The sequence below is a fragment of the Mustela lutreola genome, chromosome 15 (genome assembly GCF_030435805.1).
Source record: "Mustela lutreola isolate mMusLut2 chromosome 15, mMusLut2.pri, whole genome shotgun sequence".
NCBI classification, from domain to species: Eukaryota; Metazoa; Chordata; class Mammalia; order Carnivora; family Mustelidae; genus Mustela; species Mustela lutreola.
Window position 1 is genome coordinate 51,164,539 of NC_081304.1, and position 22,802 is coordinate 51,187,340.

A 22,802-nucleotide genomic window follows, 5' to 3' on the forward strand; every position below is an offset into this window, starting at 1 on the left:
GTTAGGACACCCTAGTTGTATTATTATACAAGAAATATTGGTCTAGAGAAGTCTGGAAGATGGTAACCACAAATTCCCACATAAAAATAGAGGAATTACATAGAAAAGCCAAAATCCAATGACAACATTTGCAACAAAACTGGGTGAAAACCCAAAATACAAGCAAACGGGGACAAACAACCATTATCCACAAGACCTACATGCTAGAAGCACCTGTGTGGAAGAAAGAAAAGGAAAACAATGGGCTCGGCATCTGACGGGCCCCAAAATAGCCAACAATTGTTCACTGTGAAGTATGGTGGGCCAATTTAAGAACTACAGCTCAGACAGGAAAGGGTTTTACTGTCTCCAACGATGAATGAGTGCAAAGTATCTCTGGTGAAGACTTCAGGAGCCCCATGCTGGGAAGAATCTGTTAACAGCATGATTCATTTCATAAATCAAAAATACAAAGTCCCTGTAATAAAAATTAAAACTCAGTACTAGGGCTTGATGGGAATACAATATTTACTTAATAAACAAACCACTGTCATCTGTGATTACAGGTGCACCTAAGGTCCTTCTGATACGATGCAGCAAAAACTGACAATTTTTTTTAAGGTTTTATTTATTTATTTGACAGACAGAGATCACAAGTAGGCAAGAAGTCAGAGAAGCAGGCAGAGAGAAAGAGGAAGAAGCAGATCCCTGCTGAGCAGAGAGCCCAATGTGGGGGCTCAACCCCAGGACCCTGGGATCATGACCTGAGCTGAAGGCAGAGGCTTTAACCCAGTGAGTCACCCAGGCGCCCCCAATTTTTTTCTTACGAGGACCTACAGAGACATAGATTTACGTGACACAGTATACATATATGTATATGAAAACAATGTCCTGGAATGATGTTTGTTTGGCCTTATTACTGAGCACTTCAATTTTTCTATTCTAGTCCTTTGTTTGGCAGAAAGCTAGGTCTAAGAGACTGGTCTGAATTTACAGTTTGAAAAACACTGCCAAATAGCATACTACTTAATGTGTAGGCGTCTATTTCAAATCCTGACTCTGCCATGTCTGAGTTGTGTTACTCTGGGCAAATTATTTACTCTCTTTGTGCTTCTGATTCCTCATTTATAAAATAACTATATTTACGTTACAACGTTCTTTAGAAGATTAGAGTTTATCCATGAAAAGTGCCTACAATGCTGTCTGGGACACACTGAGTACTCAATAAATGTGTGCTACTATTACTTCCTTGCTGCTGTTGTTATTTAAATCAAAGTCTAAGAATTTGGGTCCAATATATGAGAGAGGAAAATCTAAAGTGAGATACAGTAGATATATAAAGTGCTCTGAAAACAGACTAGGAAGGGATATGTTGAATTCCATGTTCATAAAGAAATCTCTTAGTTAATAACCCAAACCATGCATTATTTATTTATTTTTGCCATAACTTCAAGCACTGCTTACCTATGATGTCATTTCTCATTGCTTCTGTAATTGGTATTGGTTTAGCAGCATCTGGAGATATATATTTGGTAAAAGTATTCACTGCATCTTGTTCTATACCTGCAAGGAAAGAAGGGGAAAACTTCAAAATTCAAAGAGCAACTTGGATGAGTAATGGACCAGAATCAGGAGCAGCAGACCTATTTGCGGTATGACCAAGCAAACACACACACAAATCCATATACGTATATTACAAATATAAATACGTATCGCAAAGAATTTAGGACAAAACAAGCCTCCAGCATGCTATGTTTTCACTGTCTGGTTTGTGGAACAGAGTTCTATGTGAATCTCCCCCCTGACTCCCATCTAAACTAATGAGCTCTGAAACAGCAATTACTTCTGCATGTTTTCTTTCCAGGTCTCTTCTCCAAGTCTCAACTTGAAGGACTTGCACAGCAAATGTAACAGCAAGAGCTGTTAAAAATAAAAAATTATTTATAAACCTACACTTAAAATATTTTACAAAATGATTTCACATTCATAAACACAACTGTTTAACTTTCAACAACCTTAGAAGGTTAAAACAATGAGTCTCAAACTTTTGAGTCTCAGGACTACTCTGCAACTCTAAATTACTGAGGAACCCAAAGATCTTTCGTTAGTGGGAGTTTGGGCTATAGATATGAAGGTATTAGAAATTTTAAAAGACTGGGGTGCCTGGGTGGCTCAGATGATTAAGCCGCTGTCTTTGGCTCAGGTCATGGTCCCAGGGTCCTGGAATTGGGCCCTGCATCGGGCTCTCTGCTTAGCAGGGAGCCTGCTTCTCCCTCTCCCTCTGCTGCTCCCCCTGCTTGTACTCTCTCTCCTCTGTCAAATAAATAAATAAAGTCTTAGAAAAAAAAAAAGAAAGAAATTTAAAAAAACAAGAAAAATTTCTGACTCAGTTAAAATTAACATTAGTATATCTTTTTTAAGTTAACAAATACATTTTTTATGGAGAAGAAACTATTTTCCAAACAATACATTTCCAAAACACATTTCCAAAAATGTATTTTTTATGGAAAAAAATACTATTTTCCAAAACAATTAGTGGGAAAAGGGCATTATTGAACATTTTTGCAACACTCTGTTTATATTGATAGGAAACTGCTATGTTTTCGTATCTGCTTTGGCATTCAATCTGCGGTGCTATTTTGTGTTGGCTGAAGTGTATTTTGATATAGTGATATAAAATACACACACACACACACACACACACACACAGTCTTCATCCCTGTTCCTGGCAGAGACCTTCTAAAACCCCTGAAATTTCCTGAGTGGTAGGGGTAAGAGAAGCATATTTTGTTATTCATAATATGCCCCTTTCAACCACAGAAAAGTTTATGGTAATGAGGTGACATGCAGAAATGGGGCTGGTTGCCAGAGAAACCAACCATGTGATTACAGAATCAGAACTTTCAGCCCCACTCCCCACCCTCCAGGGAGAGTGGAAAATCTGGGGGATCATCAAGTTAATCACAAATGGTAATTCAACCAATCGTGCCCACATTATAGAACCACAACACCCCTGAATGAAGCGGTTCAGAGAGCTTCTGGGATGATGAATGCATCTATTTGCTGGAAGGGTGGCACAGCCCAACCCCACAAAGACAGGGCCTCTTGACCCTGTCAAGGGATCCTTCTTGACCTTGCCCTCTGCAACTCTTCACTTGGTGGTTCACTTGTATACTTTATAACATACTTTATAATAAACCAGTAAAGTGTTTCCCTAGGTTCGGTGAGTTATTATGAAAATATTACTGAACATGAGGAGAGGTTGTGGAAACCCCAGATTTATATAGCTGGTTGGCCAGAAGTACAGGTAAAAACTCGAGACTTGTAGCTGGCACCTGAAATGGGGGGCAATCTTGTGGGACTGAGCCCTTAACCTGGGAGGTCGGTGCTACCTCTGGGGAGTTAGTGCCAGAATGAATTAAACAGTAGGACCCCACAGAGAGAAGAATGCTTGGTATGAAAACCCACACATATCAGAAGCTTTGTGAATGGAGAAACGGTTTTCTTTTATCTGTATATATTTTTAAAGGTTTTATTTATTTATCTGACAGAGGGAAGGAACATAAGGAGGGGGACTGGGAGAGGGAGAAGCAGGCTTCCCTCGGAGCAGGGAAACTGATGTGGGGCTCCATCCCAGGATGGTCTCAGGACCTAAACCAAAAGCAGATGCTCAACAACTGAGCCACCTAGGCACCCCTCTTTATATTAAGAAAATCTTGCCTCACACATGCAGAGATGGGAAAAGGAGTATTTTAACAGCTTTCTGAAATCACTGTGAAGATATTCTTCTTTGATATTACATCAGAACTTGACAAGTGGTAGTTTCTTAAAGGTTAGTTAGAATGTGGAAGTACAAACTAGATCAGTAAAATTGTCTGTTATATTAAAACCCAATGGTCTATTTCCCATGGTAAGTGGATCTTTTTACTCTTGATTTTATGACATCACATATTTTTGAATATTTTCGAAAATATTGGTTCACTGACTTACACAGACCTTCCAAATATGGATACACTGCATCACACAGTGTATCACATCATTAATATCACCTTATCAAACATTCTTTAAAGCTGCCAAAGCACAGGGTGATGAATATAAGTTTCCCAAAATTCTAATTTTCAATTGAAAAGGCTTACATTTTACAGAGAGCAACAAATACTGTCAGCAAAAAATACTATCAACAAATACTTGAAATGACAGGCTCATTTTATTCATTTCCAAGAAAACGTCAGGAAAAATACCCAACTTTGTGTAACCACAGTCTTTCTTTGGAGTAAAAATGGTATTCCATCAAAAAAGCAACTAACTGAGGAGGGCTTGGGCGGCTCACCCAGCTGAGAGTTTGACTCTTGGTTTCAGCTCAGATCATGATCTCAGAGTCATGAGATCAAACCCTGTGAGGGACTCTGCACTCAGCATGGAATCTGCTTTAGATTCTCTCTTCCTCTCCCTTCTGTTCACTCTCTAATAAATAAAATCTTTTTAAAAAAATATTTATTTATTTGACAGACAGAGATCACAAGCAGGCAGAGAGGCAGGCAGAGAGAGAGGGAGAAGCAGGCTCCCCGCTGAGCAGAGAGCCCGATGTGGGGCTCGATCCCAGGACCGTGAGATCATGACCCGAGCCGAAGGCGGAGGCTCAACCCACTGAGCCACCCAGGTGCTCCCCTCTAATAAAATCTTAAAAAAAAAAAAAGCAGCTGCTTGAGCTTACAAAAGCAGTCAAATATACATGTACTTTTCCTTAAAACAAGTAGCATACCCGAGTATGCAGAAGTGTTCTGCATGCTTCTCATGTCATCACACATTAAAAAACCACATACCCATGATATGATGGGCACTGGGTGTTGTATGAAAGTGTTGATCACTATATGCACATCTGAAAATAATATTACATTGTATGTTAACTAACTGGACTTTATTTTTATTATTATTTTTTAAAGATTTTATTCATTTATTTGACAGAGAGACAGAGAATACAAGCAGGAGGAATGGTAGGGAGAGGAAGAAGCAAGCTCCCTGCTGAGCAGAGAGCCCAACATGGGTCTCAATCCCAGGACCCTGAGATCATGACCCCAGCTGAAGACAGATGCTTAATCAACTGAGCCACCCAGGTGCCCCACTAATTGAACTTTAAATAAAAAAATTAAAAATAAAATTTATGTCTTAAAAAAACACCATATACCCAAGGGTTTTGATTTAACAAAATTAATTATCCACTTCCCCAAAGACATCTTTAAGTAAAACTGGCACTTAGTTTTACTGGAAGTATGGAGCAGCACAAAATGACTATTATTACAATTTGGCCCAGTGCCAGCAGGTTTTCCCACAGCTGTCCTTGCCCCATCATTATAAATGTCAACACCGTGAAACAGACAAATACCATCTCTGAATTGTCATGGAAACAGTTTCGACTAAATGGACCCTGCTGAAAAAATTTTCTAGGGCCCCTCTATGGGTGTGCAAACCATACTTTGAGCACCCCTGGGTTAACAGAACAGATTTTTTTTTTTTTTTTAAAGAATAGACTATCACTATTTTTACAGGAAAAAAAAACCTTATGTGCTAAAGATGATCTATTTTAGTTAAGAAAGTGCTGGGAAGAGGGAGGAGCAATGGAGAAGCAAAAACATAGCTTTTGTATGTGACTGAAGTTTTATCAGCTTAATGCAGATTGCTTTAAGATCTTTCATATAAGTCCCATGGTGACCACAATGAAAATACCTATGGAAAATATGCAAAAGAATGAAAAAGAAATGAAAGCATATCAATTCATAAAAACAAGGGAACACAAAGGCAGGCAGTGAGAAAGTAAAGAAAAAGGCCTAAAAGCCACTCAGAAAAACAATGAACAAGATGGCAACAGTAAATCCTACCCTATCAATAATTACTTTAAATGTAAATGGATTAAATTCCCCAAAAGACATAAAGAAGCTGAATGTATTTTTTTTTAAATAATCAAGATCCCACTACATGCTGTCTACAAGAGACCCAATTTAGATTTAAGGTTACACACAGGCAGAAAGTGAAGGGATGGAAAAAGATATTCCATGTAAATAGCAACCAAAAGAGCAGAGGCAATGGGACTTACCTTGTATTAGACGAAACAAACTTTAAGTCAAAAACTGTCACAAGAGACAATGATAAAAGGGTCAATCCACCAAAAGGCTGTAACAATTATAAATATATATGTACTCAACATCAGAGCATCTAAATATATAAAGAAACCATTGACAGAAGTGAAGGAAGACATAAATAGCAATACCATGACTTCAATACCCCATTTTCAATAATCAATATAGAACATCCAGACAGAAAATTTGGAATGAAAGAGGACTCAAACACCACAGACCAAATGGACCTAAAAGACAGATAAGATACAGAACGTTCCACCCTACAGCAGCAGAATAGAATACACATTCAGATCGCACATTTGGTCCCAAAACAGGTCTTAAATTTAAGAAGACAGAAATGCTACCAAGTATCTTTCCTAACCACAATGGAATAAACCCAGAAATCAAAAGCAAAAGGAAAACTGGAAAATTCAGAAATATGTGGAAATTAAACAGTATACTCATGAACAACCAATGAGTTGACAAAGAAATAGAAATGGAAATTTTAAAAATATCTTGAGACAAATGAAAACACAAAATACCCAAATTTTATTGGATGCAGTAAAGCCAGTATCAAGGGGACATTTATAGCTATAAATGCTTACATTAAGAAAGTAGGAAGATTTCAAAGAACCTAACTTTATGTGAGCAACTAGAAATAACAAATTAAGCACAAAATTAAAAAGAAGGAATAACAATTAGAGAAGAAATAAATACAGAACAGAAAAACAATGGAAAAATCAATGAAAAGGTTGGTTTTTTTAAGATCAACAAAACTGACCAAACTTACGCTGGACTAAAATAAAGAGACAACTCAAATAAAATAAAAAATAAATGGAGATATTACAACTGATGCCACAGAACTAAAAGTATCGTAAGACACTTGTGAACAATAATATGCCAACAAATTAGATATATGCCAACAACTTAGAAGAAATAAATTCCTAGAAACATACAACCTACTAAGACTGAATCACCAAGAAACAGAGAAATTGAACATATCTATAATTTGTAAGGAGACTAATTCAGTAATCAAAAACCCTTCCAACAAAGAAAAGCCTAGGAACAGATGGCTTCACTGGTGAATTCTACCATTTAAAGAAAAATGAACAATAATCCTCAAACTCTTTCCAAAGAAATTAAAAATGAACACTTTCAAACTCATTTAATGAGGCTAACAATACCCTAATACCAAAGCCAGGCAAAGACACTATAAGAAAACTACAGAACAAACAAACAGAGGGCTGCCAGACGAGGGGGGGGTAGGAAGAGGGTGGTAGGGTTATGGACATTGGAGAAGGTATGTGCTACGAAGTGTGTAAACCTGGCAATTCACAGACCTGTACCCCTGGAGCTAATAATACATTATATGTTAATAAAAAATTTTAAAAAAAGAACTATGGAACAATATCCCTGATAAACATATATATATATATATAATATTCATATTATATATATATATAAATATAAATCCTCAACAAAGTATGAGCAAACAGAATTCAACAGTATATTAAAAGCATCACATACCATGACCAAGTGGACAGTCCCACATATGAAAATCAATTATAGTGATATATCATATCAACTTGACAAATGCAGAAAAAGCATTTCAGACAATTCAACACTCTTTTGTTATTTAAAATTCTCAACACACTAGGAACAAAAGGAAATTACTTCAACATAATAAAAGCCATATATGGAACTCACAGCTAACATTTTACTCCATCATGAAAAACTGAAAGCTTTTCCTCTAATACTAGGAATAAAGCAAGGACGCCCACTTTTAACCTCTCTATTTAACTAGAAGTCTAGCCAAGGCTACTAGGATGGGGAGAGGGGCAGTATCCAAATTGGAAAGGAAAAAGTTACATTATTTCTGTTTGCAGATGACTTTATCTTACATGTAGAAAACCCTGACAACTCCACAAAAAACTGATAGCTGAATTCAGAGTTACAGATACAAAATCAACATACAAAAATCAGCTGCATTTCTATATACTAACAATGAACTATACTAATCAAAAAGGAAATTAAAGGGACGGCTGGGTGGCTCAGTTGGTTAAGCGGCTGCCTTCAGCTTGGGTCATGGTCCCGGTGTCCTGGGATCGAGTCCCACATGGGGCTCCTTGCTCGGCAGGGAGCCTGCTTCCCTCTGCCTCTGCCTGCCATTCTGTCTGCCTGTGCTTGCTCTCTCTCCCTCTCTCTCTGACAAATAAATAAATAAAATCTTTAAAAAAAAAAGGAAATTAAGCAAGCAAATCCACTTACAATAGCAACACAAAGAACAAAATACTTAAGAACTGATTTAACCAAGGAAGTGAAAGATCTATACACTTAAAACTGTAACACATTGCTTTAAGAAATTAGAGGGCACAAATAGATGGAAAAATATCCTGTGTTCCTGAAATGGAAGACTTAATACTGTTAAGATGTCACTTCCCAAAACAATCTACAGACTCAACACAACCCTTATCAAAATGTCAGTGGTGGGGCGCCTGGGTGCCTCAGTGGGTTAAAGCCTCTGCCTTAGGCTCAGGTCATGATCCCAGGGTCCTGGGATCGAGCCCCGCGTCGGGCTCTCTGCTCAGAAAGCCTGCTTCCCCCTCCCTCTCTCTCTGCCTGCCTCTCTGCCTACTTGTGATCTCTGTCTGTCAAATAAATAAAATCTTAAAAAAAAAAAAAAATGTCAGTGGTATTTTTTAACACAAATAGAAAAAAAATCCTAAAATTCATAAGGCCTCACAAAGGACCTGAATAGTCAAAGAACTTTGAGAAAGAAGAACAAAGCCAGAGGCATTACACCTCTTGATTTCAAAAACATTATAAAGCTACAATAATGAAAACAGTACGGTACTAGCATAAAGTACTAGCATAAAGACAGACATACAGACCAAAAGAACAGAAACACAATGAGATATCAATCATCTCATACCTGTTAGGATGATCATTACCAAAAAAAAAAAAAAAAAAAGTTAACAAGAGTTAGCAAAGACATGGAGAAATTGGAGCCCTCATGTACTGTTGGTGGGAATGTAAAATGGTGTGACCACTGTGGAAAACAGAATGAAGACTCCTCAAAAAAAAGTAACACTTACACCATTTAGGAATGCTACTTCTGGGTATTTATCAACAAACAAAAAACAAAAAAACAAAAAAACCTGAAATCAGGATCTTCAAGAGATATTTGTACTTCCATTCCATTGCAGCATTATACACAATTGCCAAGATATAGAAACAACCAAATGTCCATGGACAGATACACATATAAACAAAATGTGGTACAGACACACAACGGAATATTGTGCAGCCATAAAAAGAAGGAACTACTGCCTTATGTGACCACATGAATGAACCTTGAGGACATTAGACTAAATAAAATAAGTTAGTCACAGAATGACAAATCCTGCAGGATTCCACTTATATGCAGTATCTAACAGTCAACCTCACAGAAGCAGAAAACAGAACAGTAACTGTAGGGGATGGAGGAAGATACAGAGAGCAACTGTTAACAGGTATAAAGTTTCAGCTACCCAAAATGACTAAGTTCTAGAGATCTGCTATACAACACTGTATGTATAGTTAACAGTATCGTACCACATATTTAAAAATTTGTTAAGAAGATAGAGTTCATGTATCTTAATACATCAAAAAAAAAAAAAAAAAAGACAAAAGAATTCAAAGAAAAAAGGGAAAGTGCAAGAGTTAGGACAAAAGCTCAGGTCTGACATCAGCACCAGTACTGCCTCTAATATCCAGAGCTATAAAAAGATAGGTTTTGGGGAAGGGAAGTTGTGCTTATGTGTAAAGTAATGCTCTCTACAACCAGGGCCTAGATGAAAGGTATCCATTGTGAAGATCTGAGCAAACTATTCTGCCTTTAACCAGATATAACACAATCCAATCTAATTTCACTCTCTCACAAACATTTATTGTATAGCCACTATGAGGAAATTGTTAATCAGAACAAAGACACTAGTTTTGTTGAAACTGTCTATCAAAAAGCCTAAAAATCAGAACTTGGGTTGCTTCTCAGTTCTTGCTTTTCCACCACTAAAAACAGCTGCGAATCCCAGACAAATGCTGTAAGAAGTTGTACAGACATTAATGCATTTATTTTCCAGGCGACTAAACTCACCGAAAGAAGTTTTGACACCTTTAAATAAAATATTAACTATATTTCATTTCAGAAACACTGAATGTGGTTACATCCTTCTTTTGGATCAAGAGAATTCAGTTTTCATTTAAGATTAAAAGGACACTGGGGCACGGAGGTGGCTCAGTCAGTTAAGTGTCTGCCTTCAGATCAGATCATGATCCCAGAGTCCTGGCTGGGATAGAGCCCCAAGTTGGCCTCCTTGCTTAGTGGGGAGTCTGCTTCTACCTCTGACTCTCTCCCCTCTCAGGCTCTTCCAATCTCTCTCTCTCTCAAATAAAAAAAATATATATATATTATATATATACATTTTCTTGCTCTCATTCACTGTCTCTCAAATAAATAATATATATTTATATATATTTTATAATATATTATTTATATAAAATTAAATTAATAAATCGATAAATCAAATCACTAAATTATTAAATCATTAAGATTATTAAATTATTATTAAATAAATCAATAAATTATTAAATAATTTTGTTATAAATTATTTAAAAATAAATCAATAAATTATATTTATATAATTCATTTATTTATTTTATATATTTTTATTTTTAATATATATTTATATTTATATTTTATTATATAAATAATTTTTTTTTTATTTATTTGAGAGCGAGAGTGAATGAGAGCAAGCGAGCATGAGAGGGGGAAGGTCAGAGGGAGAAGGAGACCCCCTGTTGAGCAAGGAGCCGGATGTGGGACTTGATCCCCAAACTCCAGGATCATGACCTGAGCTGCTCAACCAACTGAGCCACCTGGGTGCCCCAAAATATAAGAAATAAATAAATAAAAAGACATATATATATATATATATATATATATTTTTTTTAATATATAATATATATTTAATATATTTCAAACATTTTAATAAATTAATAAATAAAACAGTTTTAACTCAAGAAATACTGGGTTAGGAGCACCTGGGTGGTTCAGTTGTTAAGTGCCTGCCTTTGGCGCAGTCTTGATCCCCGGGTTCTGGGATCAAGCCCTACATCCCATCAGGCTCCCTGCTCAGCAGAGAGCCTGTTGCTCCCTCTACCTGCTCCCCCTACTTGTGCTCTCTCTCTCACTGTCAAATAAATAAATAAATAAATAAAATCTAAAAAAGAAAAAGAAGAAAGAAAAAACAAATACTAGATTAAGATAAATGCTTTGGTCCAATTTCTGAAATAGTCTTTTAATAAAAGAACAAAGGACAGGCACCTTTGTGGTTCAGTCATTAAGCATCTGCCTTTGACTCAGGTCATGATCCCAGAGTCCTGGGATGGAGCCCCATATAGCACTCTCTGCTTAGCAGGAAGCCTGCTTCTCCCTCTCCCATTCCCCCTGCTGCTTGTGTCCCCTCTCTCACTGTGACTTTGTCAAATTAAAACAAAAAACAAAGGAACACAGAAATGCTTAAAACATCTGGTTTGTTTTTTAAAAGCACACCTTTTAGGAACCTACGAGGCCAGATTACTGGGTTTCCTTCAATTATTGAGTGAGGCTCAAAACTCTTTTTACTCACTTTAGTATTTCACTAAGAAGTCTTAAAATTTTTAAATGGCTAGGACTTTTCTTTTAACTGAAACTAATCCTTAACCACAACAAACCCCCAAAACACAAAACTTTAATAGACTCCATCCAGAAGATACAAATATATCCAGGACTTTATCAAGACTTTGGTACAACAGTATTTCATTAAAATGGATATATTTTAATCACCAACTTTTTCTTTTTGAAGATTTTATTTATTTGAGAGAGAGACAGTGAGAGAGAGCATGATTGAGGAGAAGCGCAGAGGGAGAAGCACACTCCCCATGGAGCTGGGAGGCCGATGCAGGACTCAATCCCAGGACTCTGGGGTCTTGACCTGAGTTGAAGGCAGTTGCTTAACCAACCGAACCACCGAGGCGCCCTTAATCACCGACTTTAAAGAAAAAGTTGTGATTAACAGATTTAAACATGAACAATAAAGAAATTCTTGGGGCCTCTATGTGTCTCGATCAGTTAAGCAGCCGACTCTTGATTTTCAGCTCAGGTCACGATCTCAGGATCATGACATCAAGCCCTGCTTCAGGCTCTGTGCTCAGTGGGAAGTATGCTTGAGATTCTCCCTCTCCCTTTGCCCCCCACCATGCACTCCCTCACTCTCCAAAATAATAAAATAAATATTAATTAAAAACAGAAAGAAATAAATTAATTCTTCACACTATAAACTTCATGCAATGGACAAAAATTTTCCTGAATGCCCAGACTGTGACAATTTCATTTATTTCTGCCTCCTTGGTGACTAGTACAGAACCTGGCATTACACACTAGGTGTGTAGCAAATACCCGTTAAAATAAACTTACCACAAATACAGGCTGAAAGAATTAATTTGCTTGATATAGTAACACATTTTTTTTTCTATTATTTTAAATTAGCAGCCATTTTTATGAAAAAATTTGAAGTTAGAAATTCTTTTTACTCAGAGGGAAGAGGCCTTGTGATAAATTGCCTTAAAGCAGAGAAGAAAGTCAAGGGAAGTGGGCTTCAGCACAAGGAACGTGCAAGCCTATTCTTAAAGTCACTCCGAGTGGCTATTAAGGAGAATGTGTATTAGCAAAATTAACACATTTATTAAGATCAGCTCTTGTTAACCTCCACCTCTTTGCATAAAAATCCTAAAACAAAATCAGTATCTATTTAAATGGAAGTACAAAATACCAGTATATCCTAAAGAAGAAGTTACTCAGAAGAAATTATACATCAACTCTGAGCTCTTAATCTCAATCTTCAGCTACAAAAGCCAATAGGCCATTCCAAATTCTTTTTGGTAAAAAGGACCTATTAAGAAAACCCTAGGCTACCTGAGAGTGATATAGGCAAATACAAAAAGGTTTTAAAAGAAAAAGTGTTTCCACGCTATGAAAAATGAGAGCTGGAACCAGAACGAGGAGAGTAGGCATTTCTATGCTCCAGAAACATTCTAAATACAATCATAAGAGGTGCTGACAGATGGCCACCTTCTGTAGCTCAAGAGGTTTTTTGTTTTGTTTTGTTTTTGTTTTTAAAAGATTTTATTTATTTATTTGACAGAGATCACAAGTAGGCAGAGAGGCAGGCAGAGAGAGGGGGGGAAGCAGGTTCCCCACCGAGCAGAGAGCCTGATGAGGGACTCGATCCCAGGACCCTGAGATGATGACCTGAGCCGAAGGCAGAGGCTTAACCCACTGAGCCACCCAGGCGCCACTCAAGAGACTTTAATACAATGAAAATAATTATAACAGGAACCACAGAGGCAGATGTTAAGCCACTAACTTCCCAATGTATTTGCTTTTAAGGGGAAAACAGAAAATCCACACACTGTGACTTGATTTGAAATGCTAACTAGTAGGTCAAGATGAAATAAGCACACACACCCCACCCAATCTCCCACAGAATGCAACTAAAAACACTGGACAAGTTTATCTGAGGACCTGAAAAAGTAAATGGTGTAGCAGGCAGATAGAGAAAGGAAACCAGAACTCAAAGCACCACTACACTAGGGTCAAGTTCCCACTTTCTGTTCCTCCGGGATCTCCTAGCCTGCACTCCAAAGCTGACACTGAACACCAGATGCACCAAGAAAAGCTCCAGAGAAGCCTTCTATTTCTGGTCTAAGGAGCAGAAAGGGGACTTTTATAGATAAGGGAGAGTGAGTGAATTTCCTGTACTCTTGTTTCATCCCTTTCACGCTAGTTCGCGTCCCCAGGGAACACCAGGCTAGCAATGCGGGCAATGGCAGCAGCACACAGGCAGGCTCCTAAAGCTCTACAGAGAAACTGTGGTCCCACTAGGAAGAGGAGAATCCCTAGTTCTGTGATCCTCTGTCCTCTCACTGCTTGGCTAGAGGCGGACATAGTCATGGAAAGTAAAGCCCCAACTTTTTAACCACACAACCAGAAGGTGGGCTCCCCCAGGCGCCAGAAGCCATTAGGGAGACTGCAGAACGGAGGTTCATGAAAAGCTTACCAAGTTGTATGTGTGCTCCTGAGCTCTTACGTGAGCTGGGCATGCATGGACTTGACTGTGAGAGCATACCAAAGGATCTGAGAACTAAACTATGACCTTTCCAGACAGGATGCTTGCAGACTTATCATATAAGTAAAATCCAAAAAATGAATGGACTCTTCAACCACAGCTTACAGAATGCTAGTTGGAACTTGTAGCCTGCACCTAACCAGGCAAATTTCCTGCTAAAGCAAAAATTCACCATTTTCTACAGGATTTAAACATGACCCAGAATCACTTAAGTCAAACTGTCCATAATACAATCCAAAATTAATAGCCTTTCAAAACCCCAGAAAATCCCATGATCTCACAAAGGAAAAAGATAAGCATGATACAGATGCTGGAATTATAGAACATAGTTGTTGTTGCTGTTGTTTTTTAAGAAGCTACTTAATTTCAGCTCAGATCATAATCTCAGGGAAGTGGGACTGACCTTGCATTGGGTACTGCGCTGAGCGTGGAGCCTGCCTGAGAGTCTCTCTCTCCCTCCGCCCCTCCCCTTCCCCCAACTGCATGTTCACACACATTAAAACCAAACAATAATAATAACAACAATAATAACCCAAACTTAAAATTCACTGGAAAGACTCAAAGCATGATGAAACTACAGAGGAAAGAATCAGTGAATCCAGAGATAATATGAATAGAAATTTTCCAAGCTAAACAACAGGGAAAAAAATTAGAAAAAGTACAGAACCTCAAGGACCTGCAGGACAATGACAAGATACAACATTTGCGTCATTAAAGTCCCAGAAAAAAAGGAAAAAAGTACAGTGCTCCCAAGAATGTGAAGAACAACGGCTGAATATTCACCCCCAAAAGAGAAAAAACCAAACTTCTAAAATCAAGAAGCTTAGTAAGCCTCAAATAGGAAGAAACTCAAAGAAATCCATACCTGAACACTATAACCAAATTTCTGAACATTAAAGACAGGGAAAATACCTCAAAAGCAGCTATAAAAAAGATGTTAAATACAGAGTAATAATGATTCCAAGATTGCAGATTTCTACCAGAAACCACAGAGGCCAGAGGCAGTGAAACACCACTTTCAAAGTGGTAAAAGAAAAGAACTACCAACCTAGAATTCTCTATCAAGCAAAAATTCAAAATAAGGAGAAGTCTCAGATGGAAAATAACTGAGAAAATTATCTGATAGCAGTCTTGCTCTAAAAAAAGTGCTAAACGAATTCTTGAGACACTGGTAAAATGGTACCAGAAATAATAACCAAACTTCAGGAACGAAGGAACAATAACAGCTACAGCAAATATCTGGTTTAAATGTAATCAAACAATTCTTCTTCTAAGTTCTTTAAATTGTGGGGGTTTTCAAGGAAAATAGATGACAAACTATAACATGTGAGCGGGAAGGAAAAGGGACCTAGGTGGCATACTCTACATCCCACTTAACATGATAAAATGCTAATTTTAAGTAGACTGTGTAGGCATGTATATTGTAATCCCTAGAGAAACCACTAAAAAACCTATAGAGAGAGATAAAAATCAAGAAATCATAGGGGCCTAGGTGGCTCAGTCAGTTGGTTATCTGCTTTTGGCTCGGGTCACGATCTCAGGGTCCTGGGATCAAGCCCCATGTCAGGCTCCCTGCTCAGCAGAGACTCTGCTTCTTCCCCACAGCTTCCGTGTGCTCTCTCTCCTCTCAAATAAGTAATCTTTTAAAAAAATTCATAAATTGTTAGAAAAAGGAAAAAAAATCAAACAATCCAAAATAAAGAAGAGAATAGAAAAACCAAAGGATGGGAAACAAAGGGAATAAAGAAAAAAAATAAATGGGAGACCTAAATCCAAATACATTAATAATTATACTTAGTATCATTACATATGTTATATTAACAAGTAGGAGTAATTATATATTATAATGTAAGTAATCATGTTACAATTAACTACACTTAATACAACTACACTAAAATTTATGCTGAAATACATTTATTAACAAAAAAATCAGACTGTCAGAATGGATTAAAAAAAATTACCCAACTACATGCTATCAAAAGAAACTCATTTTAAAAAAAATAAGAGCAAGTCAAAAGTAAAGGGATAGAAAAAGATATACCATGTAAACACCAATCAGATTAAACTGAAGTAGCTATATAAATCAGACAGCAGATTATTTTTGAACTTAGAACAAATGAAGTTACCACCAAGAAGAACATTACATAATGATAAAAGATTTGATTCACCAAGGAGATATAATGTACACACCTAAGAACAGAGCCTCAAAATACATGCAAACACACCTAAGAACAGAGCCTCAAAATACATGCAAAAATGGATAGAAGTGAAAATATAACTGGAAAAACCCACAATTATGGTTGGAGACTTCAACACTCTTCTCTCAGTAATGGATATAGAAAGCATACAAAGTATCAGCAAGGATACAGAAAAACTGAACATAATCATCAACCAACTCAATCTAATTGACATTTACAGAAAACTATAGAACAGCAGAACATAATTCTTCTTACTGTATGTAAGACAAACCATACTTACTGTATGTAAGACAAACCATACTTACTGTATGTAAGACAAACCATATCCTAGACCATTTAAAAATTTTAACAAATTTAAAATGACTGAAATAGTATTTTTTTAGAGTATGTTTTCTGACCATAATATAATTAAGACAATAACAGAAAGATAAGGCAAAAATTCCCCAAACACATAAAAATTAAACATTTCTAAATGATCATGGGCAAAAGAGTAAGATATAAGGGAAATGAGACATTTAATTTTTGCTCAAAGTATCAGAATTTGCAGGGTATAGTTAAAACAGTGATTAGAAGGAAATTTGTAGGGGCGCCTGGGTGGCTCAGTGGGTTAAGCCTCTGCTTTCGGCTTAGGTCATGGTCTCGAGCCCCGCATCAGGCTCTCTGCTCGACGGGGAGCCTGCTTCCTCCCTCTCTCTCTGTCTGCCGCTCTGCCTACTCTGATCTCTGTCTGTCAAATAAATAAATAAAATCTTTAAAAAAAAAAAAAAAAAGAAGGAAATTTGTACCATTACATGCTCATCTTTTTTTTTTTTTTTTAAAGATTTTATTTATTTATTTATTTGATAGAGAGAGATCACAAGGAGGCAGAGATGCAGGCAGAGAGAGAGGGGGAAGCAGGGTCCCTGCTGAGCAAAGAGCCCAATTCGGGGCTTGATTCCAGGACTCCGGGATCATGACCTGAGCCGAAGGCAGAGGCTTAACCCACTGAGCCACCCAGACGCCCCTATATTACATGCTTCTCTTAAAGAATGATCTCAAATAAACCATCTAAGTTTCTACCTTAAGAAATGAGAAAAAGGGGGCACCTGGGTGGATGTTGGGATTGAGCTCGGTGTTGGACTCTGCTCAGCAGGGAGCCTGCTCCCCCCCAAACCGCCTGCCTCTCTGCCTACTTGTGATCTCTGTCAAATAAATAAAATTAAAAAAAACGAGAAAAAGAGTAAAATAAATTCAAAGCATGCAGGAAGAGAGAAGTAACATAACAGAGAATCCATGAAACTGAAAACAGGAAAAAGGAGAAAAACTAATTAAATCAAAAGCTGGTTCTTTGAAAAAGACAGATTAAACCATTATACTGGCAAAGAAAAAAGATGATACAATTACCAACACCAGGAATGAAAAAGAGATTAGCACTACAAACTCAAGATTAAAAAGACAGTAAGGCCATGCTAGTTACATGCCCATAAATTCAACAATTCAATGAAATTAACAATTCCTTGAAAAGCACAAACTACTAACATTCACTCAAGAAGAAACAGATAACCTGAATAGTCCCATGCCTATAAAAGAACTTGAATTCATAGTTTGAAATGTTCTGAAAACACGACACAACAAAACAAATCCAGGCCCTTGCAAATTCTACCAAACATATAAAGAAGAAGTAATAACAATTCTACATGATCTCTTCCAGAAAATAGAAGAGGTGGGAAAACTTCCCAACTCATTTCTGGGGGGCCAACATCACACTGATATTAAAACCAGACAAAAGTAGTACCAAAAAAGCCACACAAGGCAGAGTACTAACCACTACACAACCACGGCCCAAAAAAACCACAGACCAAATTCATCATAAACATAAATGCAAAAATGCTCAACAAAATTTAGAAAATCAAATCTAGCAACATGTAAAAAGAATACACCACAACCAAATGGAGCTCACCCTTGAAATGCAAGCTTATTCAAACTTTTAAAAGTCAATCAATTATGATCCACCATATTAACAGACCAAAAAACAAAAAAACAAAAACTAAAAACACAAGGAAAACCATAAGGTCATATCAAACACACAAAAAACATAACAAACTGCAACATCATTCATGATTCAAACAACTCTCAGGAAGCCATTAAGAGGAGCAAACTTCATCAATCTGATTAAGGGCAATGACCAAAAAAACCACATAGCTAACCTCATACTTACAGTAAGTGAAAGACTGAATGCTTTCCCTTCAAGATCAAGAAGACAAGAATATTCATTCTCACCACTTACAAAAAGTCCTAGCTAGTGCAGTATGGCAAGGGGAAAAAAAAAGAAGATCGGAAATGAAGAAATAACACTATTCTAGCCACAAACAACATCAATGTCTACGTAGAAAATTTCAAGCATTCTACAGAAAAGCTGTTAAAATAACTGAGTTCCTAAGGTCACAGAATAGAAGGTTAATATATAAAAATCAATCATATTTGTAAATACTGGTGATGTAAAATTAGTAACAAAAATTTTTTAAAATATCACTCACAAGAGTACCAATAAGAAATATTTGGATATAAATTTAATAAAACATATGAAGCATCTGCATGCTGAAACCTACACAATGCTAAAGAAGTCAAAGACTTAAGAAAATAAAGACATACCACGTCCATGGATTTTAAGACCTGATACAGTTAAGATATAAATTCTTCCCAAACTGACCTATGGATTGAATGCAATTCAATAAAAATTCCAGCAGGATTTCCTTGTAGATATAAGTAAGATTACACTTAAAAAAAAAAAAAAAAAAGAAAGAAAGAAAGAAAGAAAAGAAGAAGAAAAACCATAACAGACAAAACAATTTAGAAAAAGAACAAACTTGGAGGAGTCATACTAACCGATTTAAAGATTTACTGTAAAGCTACAGGAATCAGAGACAGTGGGTATTAGTTAAGGAATAAACAAATATATCAATGGAACAGAACAGAATATGGTTCAAGTACAAACGGAACTCAATGGAGTAAGAGTAATCTTTTCAATTAGTGGTGTTGCAACAACTGGGTATCCATACTCCAAAAAAAAAAAAAAAAGAAAGAAAGAAAAGAAAAGAAAAAAAATACACAAACACACAACACACACACACCCCAATACAAAAAAACTTGACCTAACCCTTACATCTTATACAATATTAACTCAAAACAGACCATACATCTAAAAACAAAGTACAAAACCATAATACTTTTAGAAGAACACAAAGGAGAAAATCTTCATGAACTTAAATTGGGCAAAAAGTTCTTAGGATTCCATTCCAAAGAAAAAAGAAAACAAAAAGAAAAGAAAAAAGCTGGTAAGTTAGACTTTTTCATTTAAAAAAGTCCTTTGTTTTGTGAAAGACACTATTAAGAGAATGAAAAGCCAAGCTATAAACTAGGAGAAAACATTTACAAATCACATAACCAATAAAGGTTTTATACCCAGAACGCAAAAAGAACTCTCAAAATTCAATAATAAAACAGACAATGCAATAAAGTATGGGTCTATGGAAGTCTGTTGCTGTGTTGGATGTGTTGAAAATGTTAAGAAACTGTCAGACTGTTTTGTAGATTGGATGTACCATTTTACGTTTTCATCAGGAATCTATGCAAGTGTTAAAATTCATGCAAGTATACATCAAAAAAGGTCAAATCTACTGCATAAAAATTTGAAAAGTAAAACAACTAGTACTCCTTTAATGATTCCACTATTTCTATTTTTTATTGAAATAAACTATCACCAAAACAAAAAGCTTCCAAAAACAATAAACTGTATTACAGTGACAGAAACAGACTTCCATTTCCAGAAACAGGCCAGACTAAATGTTCAAAGAAATTCTTCTCAATACCGAATTCTCCCAAGACGTTTTTTGATACACTTAAAAAGTATATCAGAGTTTGTGGTAAAGTAAGGGAAACAATAATAGTTCAGAATTCAGAATTTGGGTTTTGTTTTTACAGAGGGAATGCACTAGGCATATATATATATATATGTATATATATATATATATACATATATATGTTAATATTCTTAGCAATATGAGGGACAACATCACATAATCAAACATTCAAATTTCTGCAGTTAGTTCACACCAGTTCAGGTCAAGTTTTTTCATTTAAAAAATAACGTGTAAGGGGCACCTAGGTGGCTCAGTAGGTAAAAGCCTCTGCCTTCGGCTCAAGTTGTGATCCCAGGGTCCTGGAATCGTGCCCCACTGTCAGGCTCTCTGCAGAGAGCCTGCCTGCTTCCTCCTCTCTCTCCCTGACTGCCTCCCTGACTACTTGTGATCTCTGTCTATGAAATAAGTAAATAAAATATTTTTAAAAAAGTAACATGTGATCATCAAAGCTTTCTGGATTTCTAAACTGCAGATAAGTAAATCGTGGACCTGCAGGAGCCAGTGCAAATCAAGATGGGCAAAGTGCCAGACAGGCAGCGCAGTCACCTGGGAAAACCAGCAATGCCAAGAGACTTGAAGTGTGCACTTTCAAGGGCAATTGCTCAGGGCCCAAACAGGGTAAAAGATTAGACCAAAATCATGCCAAAGGCCCTAAGAGTTTGCCTGAAAAACCCAAAGACCAAATGTATTTTAAGTGGTACCAGGAAGGTAGTGAAGTTGGCCCCAGATGCAAGGCAAAAGCAAATGCCAATATACTCATAACCCAATTTATTTACTTTTATTTTTTTTTTCCTGGAATAACCCAATTTAAACAGCGTTCTCAAAAAATTCCCACAGAGGGGCACCTGGGTGGCTCAGTGGGTTAAAGCCTCTGCCTTCAGCTCAGGTCATGATCCCAGGGTCCTGGGATCGAGCCCCACATCGGGCTCTCTGCTCAGCGGGGAGCCTGCTTCCTCCTCTCTCTCTCTGCCTACTTGTGATCTCTGTCTGTCAAATAAATAAGTAAAATCTTTAAAAAAAAAAAAATTCCCCGGCACCTGGGTGGCTCAGTGGGTTAAGCCATTGCCTTTGGCTCAGGTCATGATCTCGGGGTCCTGGGATCGAGTCCTGAGTCGGGCTCTCTGCTCAGCAGGGAGCCTGCTTCCCTCTCTCTCTCTGCCTGCCTCTCTGCCTACTTGTGATCTCTCTCTGTCAAATAAATAAATAAAAATAAAATCTTAAAAAAAAAAAATTCCCACAGAAAAAATCCAAAATCTATGTTCAGACAGCCAAAAACCACTAAAATCACAAGTGACCAAGAGTGTGAATCTAAAGAAACAAATAGTGAACCAGATTTTAAAAACCTACAGATATTAGAATCATCAGATGATGAATATATGTTTAAACTTAAAGAAATACAAAATAGGCTGAGAAGTGGGATGAAGGGATAAAGGAACAAGAAACTAAAAACTAACCAGGCAAATCTGAATTAAATATCTAGAAATACAAAATTCAGTAACGTTTAGATAGAAAAAATTGTAAACTGATTCAACAGCAGATTAGACCCATCTTAAGAGACAATAAATGAACTAAAACACAGATCTGAAGAAATGATCATCGATGTAAAAAAGCTACATACAACATAGTTTTAGGCATATGACATTCTGGAAAAGGCAAAACTATGGAGACAGTAAGATTAATGGTTCTCAGGGATTAGCAGGTAGGAAGAGATGAAAAGGCAAAGTATGGACAGTTTTTAGGGCAGTAAAAATACTCTTAACACCATAACGATGGACCCATGCCATGGTGTATTTGTTGAAAGCCACTGAACGCACAGCACCAAGAGTGAAACCTGATGTAAACTGTGGACTGTGGGTGACTATAGTGTGTCTGGGTAGGTTCAACAATGGCAACAAATGTGCCGCTCTGGTGGCGGACATGGAAGATGGGGGTGGCAGGTCTATATATGTGAGGGGGCCAAGAGTATACAGGAAATTGCTCTACCCTCCTCTCAATTTTGCTGTGAACATAAATTGCTCTGAAAAGGGGCACCTGGGTGGCTCAGTCAGTTAAGCATTTGCCTTGGGCTCAGGTCATGATCTCAGGGTCCTAGGACTGAGACCCCAGTGGGGAAGGGCTCTCTGCCTACTGGGGAGTCTGCTTCTCCTTCTCTCTGCTCATGGTCTCTCTTGCTATCTCTGTCGCTGTCTCTCTCCAAAAAGTAAGTAAAATCTTTAAAAAAAAAAAAAAAAAAAAGGGGGAAAATTGCCCTAAAAAAATAAAGTGTTACGGGGTAGGGGTAGGGGGAGAAAAGAAAAAACAAACAAAGAAAAAACAAAAAAGAATCACCTAGCTCTACGAGAAGCAAAGAACAGATAAGATGAAGACAGGAAAAAACATGGAGGCTGTCGAATCAGAATTCCAGAA

General features: G+C 37.0%; 1 protein-coding gene across 3 annotated transcripts in view; it reads right to left on the minus strand.

Annotated features, from left to right (window-relative positions):
• AKAP10 (A-kinase anchoring protein 10) overlaps positions 1-22,802 on the minus strand; it is an 80,780-nt gene that overhangs the window by 36,697 nt on the left and 21,281 nt on the right. For all 3 annotated transcript variants that reach the window (XM_059147271.1, XM_059147272.1, XM_059147269.1), the window contains one exon: positions 1,444-1,542. In XM_059147271.1, coding sequence (XP_059003254.1) covers positions 1,444-1,542 — 99 coding nt within the window. The remainder of the gene's footprint in view (positions 1-1,443; positions 1,543-22,802) is intronic.